This window comes from Lethenteron reissneri, chromosome 65 (assembly GCF_015708825.2).
Source record: "Lethenteron reissneri isolate LAM-NWPU_2019-01 chromosome 65, ASM1570882v1, whole genome shotgun sequence".
NCBI lineage: Eukaryota > Metazoa > Chordata > Hyperoartia > Petromyzontiformes > Petromyzontidae > Lethenteron > Lethenteron reissneri.
The window spans coordinates 12,239,175-12,247,559 of record NC_083843.1 but is presented as its reverse complement, the minus strand read 5'-3'; the positions used below and the strand labels follow the sequence as shown (position 1 = coordinate 12,247,559).

The following is an 8,385-nucleotide window of genomic DNA, read 5'->3' as shown; positions in this document are numbered from 1 at the left end:
CTATTTCTCAGTAGCACGGGCAGTCATTTTGGTGTAGGTGAGCCCCTTGTAGACGCCACGCAGGGGAACGTCAAAGAGAGCACCGTTCATGCAGGTGATGCGCAGCAGGGCCGTGTACGGGAGGTCGATGTTTGCACGCCCGATGTTGGCGACAACGGTAACAGTCTTGTGCGGAGGAACAGAGACGGGGAACGTGAGCGTTTCCATCCGCTCCTCCGTGTTCTCGATCTTGTACGTGCTCGAAGAGCCCACGGTGAAGCTGAAGCCCGTCTCCACCTCCACGACCTCAGGGATGCCTGCCGAGACAGTCAGGCTGAAGGTGAACTCGATGCTGTTGGTTGTCGACCACGATGACGTTTTGGTTATCTTCTTGGAGCTCTGGAAGGTGTGAGACTGCATGATGCTGGTGGCGTTTATGTACTCCATTTCTTTAATCTCCTCCATCTGCACGTTAGGCAGAACCTGGTGCATAGTTGGGTAGTTCATGTTCTGGATCACCGACGATTTTATATCATTGATGAAAAGGAAGCCCATGGAGTCGATGTCAGCCCCCTCTCGGCCCACAACACCCAAGCAGACGCCAGAGCCCACGTCGATCTTGTACTCGGTCTTGAGCCCCCAGTCCGTCATCTTGGCAAAGAACTCGCGGTTGCGGCTCGTTCTGAACTTGATGGCACCCAGACGCGTGCCGGCCCCATTGCCCCACAGGGAGAGCTGCGACATGAACTCGCCCGACTGGAATTCAAACTGCTGAGCAGAGAAGTCCACGGTGCCGAATGTCTGCCTACGCCCGTCAGTCAGCCACACCTCCACGCCCCTCACTTGCCAGCCTCCAACGCTCACGGAGAGTTTCTGCAGCGTGGCGGCATTGCTCCTCCCATCAAACGTGAACGCATTTCCACCTTGGCCTCCAATGATGTGCAGCGTAAGCGGGTAGGACATTATGGCAACCTGGAACAGACAAAGGATAGAATGGCAAGAATGTTTAAAGCCCAACGACATTATGGTTGTCCGAGTATAAACAAGCATTAGTACAGTGCGCCATAGAACGTACTATTTTCAAAGTTGAATATTTTGCAATTCAGGTCTGTAAACCATTGGGCACCATATTAATACCCAAAAGACATTCCTTTCGTGTTCATCATTATAGTTGTGGTTTCGCAATTTGGAAATTAAAATAAGCAAACTTCAGGTCAACCATTTGATTGTTATTTTGCTTATGCAAGATTGCTCTGCACAAAGTGCACGCGTGTGATCCCACAACTGAGCAATTAACAGTTAAACTTCAGCACAAGAGTGCATGCTCATGGAATTGTGGGGCATTATTGGTGGCCAGGAGTATCAAAAAGAATTAACTCTACCTCGTCTTCCTACATTAACCAGCAGGATATACAGTACAGGCCCATTCCACAACCTTCAAGCCACACGGCCACAGTAACCCATCTAGCATTGGCAATGTAAGAGGGCTGCACGTGTCACGTACAGAGCAGTAGCACAGATACCTTTTTCTTTCCACGAATAATCAAAAGCTCGGAGACGATCCAGGCACTTGGCTGCAGTCGACCTACACGGGTTGTAGCAACAGAAGCAGATGGGTTAAGGTGGGGAGGGGGGAACCGGATTAGTCCTATAATATAAGAACCAAATATCAATACGCAGATCGCCCAGACAAAACCCATCCTGGCTCAAAGATGCCTAGTAGAGGTCTTTTAGAGTGTAGGCACAATCCAGACCAGTCATTTAGGCATCGAATCAGATTAGGGTTAAGGCAATACAAGATAATACGGTTTGTAAACTTGTCAAATTAGAAAGTCTCAAACATTCAGGAGGCAGACCACAATTCAAAAAACGGAATTCGGAGAACTCCCATGAACTGCAATTCTAATGTTGCAGGGTTTTTAGCTTCCTCCATGAAACCCTCAGATTTCAGGTCAGTTTAAAACAAGTTTCCCCAGTGGATAGGCACACTATGCAAATGAACCAAATTACAGCAGATTCTCAACCGCGGAAATTATCCGTGGTAGGTGAGATTTAGAAACGGTACTGCAGGGATGGTTAGAGAAAAATGCAAGGAGAAAAACTGCGAATTTTTTAAAAGATCATGCAAACCATTAAACGGCAAACAGCACCCAGTTAATGTGTCTAAAGACAAAGAGGAGCAACTTACATTTTTCGTGAGCACTTTACAAATGGGTTGAAAAGGTCAAAGCAACAACTGCACCAAAATCGTATTCAGCGAGGCACCACACCTACCTCAAGAGTCAACTCCGTGAAGCGCAGATATTCTGTGTTGGTTCTGCCCTCCTTTATATACAATGGAGCACACATCACGTGGTACAATCACGTGGGCGTGCCTTCCCATCACTGGCCAATCGTGGGGGTGGGAGGGATAAGGCAATTATCGCGAGCCAATCAGCGCGAGGATTCACTAATTGGATGGGTGGCGCTTCCTGCACGGCGCGCCCATTTTGTGTGGGCAGCCGTTAATAAGCCGAGCCACGCGCGCTGACGCCTCATGAATGCAATCACAGTTCGCATATGAGTCTGTTGAGAGTCCATTGAGCGAGCTCATGTCACGTGGCATTATTACGCACGCGTTCCTCCATCCATCTTCCTCTCCAGGCCAATCACTGCGAGCCAATTACCACGAGGATTCGCTCATTGCATGGGTGGTCGTTCCGCGCACACGTGCCCATTGTGTGAGCCGCCGTTTATCAGCCGAGCTACTTACAAGCGCCTCTTTAATGCAATCACGGTCCCGATACGAAGCCTTGGTAGTCAATTGATTCAAGTTATTTTTAGAGTTTTTGTTTAAACTTTTTAACATGGCCCGAAAGTACAAGGTCAAATTAGCCTCACTATCATCGCCATCTTGAAATTCATAGTGTTGATGAGTGACATATTAAGTAATGACCTTAGAACTGTACGTGCCTTTGGTCACTTTATATCGTTACTAGTTTAACGTGTAGGCTTTCGTGACCAATACCATCCATATACAAGTTTTTTTTATTAGATTGCGTAAATTTATAAATGCGTCATGAAACCTGCCAGCATCTTACAAAGCCAATTATTAAGGTTTCTCACGTGAACACAACATGCCAATTCGTTACTCGTACAGCACAAAGGTGGATTGGAGAGCAACGCCACAACATTTACAATCCGAGTACAACGTTTCGCCAATCATTATAACTAGCTGCATCAGGCTGCCAGACAGATTTGTGGATAAATCCTCTTGTTTCGTTCCTTAAATAAATAGGTAGATGTGATGACATCACTTGTGAGCTCTTCTTGCGCGAATTTAGGGGGATGGGGTTAGGAATGCGTATAAATGATTACGGGTATCCATTACAAGTTGAGTTATTTATCTGCTACTCCACGTACATTAAGCATGCTGTCTATGCAAGCTCATTGCTCTTGTTCCTACTGTCGTTTGTGTGCACTAAATAGATGTCCCTGTTATTGTTCATCGGTGATCCCCGTTGAAGTATGGTGACCTGTATCGGCATGCATTTAAACAATGTGTTATTTGATTATTCGCTTCCAAGAAGCACTCAGTTTGTAGCTATCCGAACGGTTAAATTATTTTTACTTCTATCAATCTCTATAGATTCTTGAATTAGTCTTGGCCAGTAGTAACTAGTGTTGCACTCTTTTAACTAATTTGTCCAATTGTGGAACACTTTGATATTGTCTGCCGGCCGAGTTTCCCTCGAAAAATTAGTGGTGTTAAACCTTTATTGCTGGGATAAGTAGGCCACGCCCTTCAGGATAGACAGGCACGCGATTCAATTTGCAGTCACGTGACCACTGGACGGGGACTTTCAGGAGGAAGATTCTGTAGAAGGGCCAATCGTGACACCACCGTGTCGACATTACAGGAGTCCGTTGGTGTACTCGTGTGCCTCACAAATGGACAGATGCCCTTTCTGGATCCTCGTCAACCTCTCCAAGTCCTGGTGTGCATGTGGCCAGTGTTGGGAGCGAGAGGCATATCGCAGTTGATAAGATCACGCAGCAGAATCCGGGAAAACAAAGCAGAGTGCTTCCCGAAACGTTTATATCGTCAGTTGATGACAACCATGTCCTCAATAACAATTGCAGCCAGGAAATATCAAGGCACAGGTCACAATAGCCTGGTAAGGAAACCTGGTCACACTTACCATTCTAAAAGGTCAAGCATTGGAATCCCGATTGACGCGACCCCTGATCGTGACCATGGAGAAGGAGTCATTTAAAAAAAAAATGCAATCACTACGTTAAGCTCTGTACCAAGGTACTAATCCATGCGAGATCTATTTATGGAAAAACAATTGAGCAACAAATATGGTCAAGGTTGTAGGTAGAGGTGGTGTTAATGCCGTAACAATTGGAGGGAGCTCGATGCATTCTATACGTGCCTTGTTCAGACCTCTACAGGGCATAAGCCAGAGCAACTCAGTGTCAAAAAGCAATATGTTTGGTCGCCCTTTGGAGAAAGTATTTCTTTGCACAATTGAGACACGCATTGCTCCCCACAGCAAGTGTGGCCTCATAAGTCTTGCAAATGTTTGAACAGCGACGGTCCCATTCATTCTGTATGGTTATTTGCCAGGTGGGGTACAATGGCCGGCGACCGTTTCGTAATTTAATCCCGAGCTCCAAATGAAATTCTATTCGATGCTCTACATAGCATTGTAATTTGACAATACTGAAACCTAGTGGAAATACACCATGCCAAACCAACCCAGGTCAAGAATGGCAATGTGGGAGCTTGTGAGCAGCGTGGACCTACTATAGGCCTGTTGGCCAGTGAAATGCCCATGTCTGTAAACCCTTAAACCGAAAGAAAAAAGCAAAATAAATATTCCTTACATGGAGACCAAAAAACACGAAAAAGGCAAAAACTGCAATGCAGAAAGCATTTATTCGTAGTCGGCCACAATTATTCTTTCAGAACATTTGATCAAAACCTGTACAAAATGCTGCTCTATTTCTCAGTAGCACGGGCGGTCATTTGGGTGTAGGTGAGCCCCTTGTAGACGCCACTCAGGGGAACGTCAAAGAGAGCGCCGTTCATGCAGGTGATGCGCAGCAGGGCCGTGTACGGGAGGTCGATGTTTGTGTAGGTGATACGCGCTGACAGTAGGGATCGTGTGGCAGTGCGTGGTGATTGGCTGTGTCGGTGATGCGCGCTGACGGTGAGGGATCATAGGGCAGCGCGGGGTCATGGGTTATGTGGTGGTGATTGGCTGTGTGTTGGTGACGCGCTGACAGGGAGTGATCGTGTGGCAGCGCGGGGCGATTGGTTGTGTGGTGGTAACACGCGCTGGGAAAACAGATCGTAGGAACAGCGCGTCGTGATTGGTCGGCTAGTGGGTGCTCACATCGCGGTCCGCATAGACTCCGTCTCCTCGGGAGCGGAGGGCTATATAATGCGGTGCGCGCGGGCGCTCGAGGAGTTGGTGACCAGTGAAGACAGAAGACGGAGAAGGAAGAGGTAGGGCCCTGAGACCCCTAGTCCCGCTGTCCTTGTAAGGGCCGGGACCCTGTGTGGCTCAGAGGCGGGACCTTGGGACCCGGGGCCGGACGTCCGTGTGAGGGCCGGGCCGCGGGACCCAATCCCAAGCTGGGGTGGGTCTGTAGGTTCCCCTGGGAGCTACGGGGCTGGAGAGCCCGTGTGTGTGTAGCCGGGTGGAACGTGTAGCGTGAGCTGTAGTGTCCACACGTGTTATTGTGGCAAAGGAAGAGCTGTAGTGTTCCACACGTGTCATTGTGCCCAAGAGAAGAGTTAATAAAGTGTGCTACCCGTCAAGTGGTCTCCCGCTGTAATTTACAATACTACATTTGCACGCCCGATTTTGGAGACAACGGTGATGATCTTGTGCGGAGGAACAGACGGAACGTGAGGGTTTCCATCCGCTCCTCAGTGTTCTCGAACGATCAAGGAACAGAGGGCAAGGGTCACAATGGTCTAGGGTTAGGAAACCTGGTCACTCCACCCTTGCAAGAATTTACAATTCCTAACACAAGTTAATCATTGGAATCCAGATTGACGTGCACCTGGTCACAGTGTAGAGGACTAGTCGACAACATGACCATGTAGGGGAAACTGCTGTAAAACTGCAATCGCCATGCTAAAGTAACGAAGTGTCTATCCAGCAAAGTTGCAACCCCGGAAAACACAATTGCGAGCAACTAATGTTGTTACTGTGAAGTTTAACGCCGCGAAACATTTTTTTTAAAGGGCGAGTCCATGCACTACATGTGCCCTGACACGAGACCTTGGTCAAGGTCACAAGGCAGAGCTGCACATTGTTAAAGAATGAGCAAGTGTTGGTCATTCTTTAAAACTGCGTCCCTGCATAATTCTTAGCGATACATACATTGCTACCTGGGAACAAGAAAAATGTAGTGTGCTTCGTAACATATCTGTTAAATGGTTGGACATGGACATTTCAATCGAATCTGTACTGTTAACCACAGCAGGGCATGATAGCAGGCGGACGCTGAGAAATGTATTGCCCATCTCGAAATACAATCCTTTTTAAAAGGTGGTTGCATAGCATGGTCATTTGACGATCCTAAATCTAGTTAACAAGTTCCTTTGGAGTAGGCAGGTAGGACCTCGGTTGGATAGCGCATTCGTGCACGGCAGAAAGACAAATAATCCCTGGTGGGAAGTGTGGAACCTGTTGTTTCTACCTGTAAATCATACCATGCCACTAACCCACCGTTTCAAAAATGCAATGCAGAATAGAGGATATGACGCTCAATGCTTTGGTTCTTTCGGCAAAGTCACGGTGAAAAAAAAAAAAAAATCCAAAGAGTATGGATCCTTGCAGTCACGAAAACGTCTAATCTAGAACGATATGAAGCTCAATGCAACTACAAAAATCACTGCCAGCAAATGGTGAAATATCCATGTCTATAAAGATTAGAATCTCGTAAAAATGTAAATTCCTTACATACAAAAACACGCAAAGAGAAAATTGCAGTGCAATGCAGAAGGCTTTTATTCGTAATCAGCCAAAACTATTCTCAGAACATTTGATCAAACACGGTACAAAATGCTGCTCTATTTCTCAGTAGCACGGGCAGTCATTTGGGTGTAGGTGAGCCCCTTGTAGACGCCACGCAGGGGAATGTCCAAGCGAGCACCGTTCTTGCAGGTGATGCGCAGCAGGGCCGTGTACGGGAGGTCGATGTTTGCACGCCCGATTTTGGCGACAACGGTGACGGTCTTGTGCGGAGGAACAGAGACAGGGAACGTGAGAGTTTCCAGCCGCTCCTCAGATTCCGCCAATGCGTGCGTGGTCTCCGAACTCACGGTGAAGCTGAAGCCAGTCTTCACATCCACGACCTCAGGGATGCCTGCAGAGACCTCCAGGCTGAACGTGAACTCGATCTTGTTGGTTGTAGACCACGATGACGTTTTGGTTATTTTCTTAGAGGTCAGGAAGGTGTGAGACTGCACGACGCTGGTGTTGTTTGTATACTTTAGGTCTTTAATCTCCTCCATTTGCACGTTGGGGCGAACCTGGTGCAAAGTTGGATAGTTCATGTTCTGGATCACCGACGACTTTACATCATTGATGAAAAGGAAGCCCATGCAGTCTATGTCGGCCCCCCCTCGGCCCCCAACGCCCAAGCAGATGCCAGAGCCCACGTCGATCTTGTACTCGGTCTTGAGCCCCCAGTCCGTCATCTTGGCAAAGAACTCGCGGTTGCGGTTCGTTCTGAACTTGATGGCACCCAGACGCGTGCCAGCCCCATTGCCCCACAGGGAGAGCTGCGACATGAACTCGCCCGACTGGAATTCAAACTGCTGAGCAGAGGAGTCCACGGTCCCGAATGTCTGCCTACGCCCGTCAGTCAGCCACACCTCCACGCCCCTCACTTGCCAGCCTCCAACGCTCACCGAGAGTTTCTGCAGCGTGGCCGCATTGCTCGTCCCCATCAAAAGAGAACGCAGTTCCACCTTGGCCTCCAATGATGTGCAGCGTATATGGGTACGACATTGTCAACCTAGAACAGACACAAGCAAGGGAGAGCATGACAAGCATGTTTCAAGCCCAACCCATTATGGCTGCATTACTAGCATTTAAATAAACAGAATTACTGCAATTTACTAGCAACTGGAGTTCCGTGTACCAGTTTATATATTTAAATACTTTTGAAAAGTTGAAAAAAAAACTAGGGGGCACCAAAGTGCACAATAGCCATTTCACATGTATATCAGAGTAATTTATTGCATCAACTTTTTGCACGTTTGCAAAGTAAACCTAATTTTAACATCGTCAAAATCATTACCGTTCTAGATTTAATAATTTGTGTAAGCAAGACAGCAAAGTGCATCACAATTAACAATTAGGCCTTTCAGGCACAAGTGTGCGTGCTTTTGGAAGT

The 8,385-nt window shown here is 47.6% G+C and overlaps 1 protein-coding gene and 1 pseudogene across 1 annotated transcript; both read right to left on the bottom strand.

The window, feature by feature from the left end:
* On the bottom strand, nt 1–2,328 carry LOC133359497 (aerolysin-like protein). Its single transcript, XM_061577912.1, has 2 exons — nt 2,254–2,328; nt 1–951 (listed from the first exon to the last, which is right to left on the bottom strand). Exons 1-2 carry the CDS (start codon nt 2,326–2,328, stop codon nt 1–3), a joined length of 1,026 nt encoding a protein of 341 aa, XP_061433896.1.
* Nucleotides 2,329–7,054: 4,726 nt separating this feature from the next.
* Nucleotides 7,055–7,997, bottom strand: LOC133359648 (aerolysin-like protein; annotated as a pseudogene).
* Between the last annotated feature and the right edge of the window lie 388 nt (nt 7,998–8,385).

Coding starts and splice junctions, on each gene's coding strand:
- LOC133359497 (XM_061577912.1), bottom strand. CDS start 2,328: ATGTGTGCTCCATTGTATATAAAGGAGGGCAGAACCAACACAGAATAT. Junction 952..2,253: donor TCACGGAGTTGACTCTTGAG/GTAGGTGTGGTG, acceptor TGTCTGTTCCAG/GTTGCCATAATGTCCTACCC.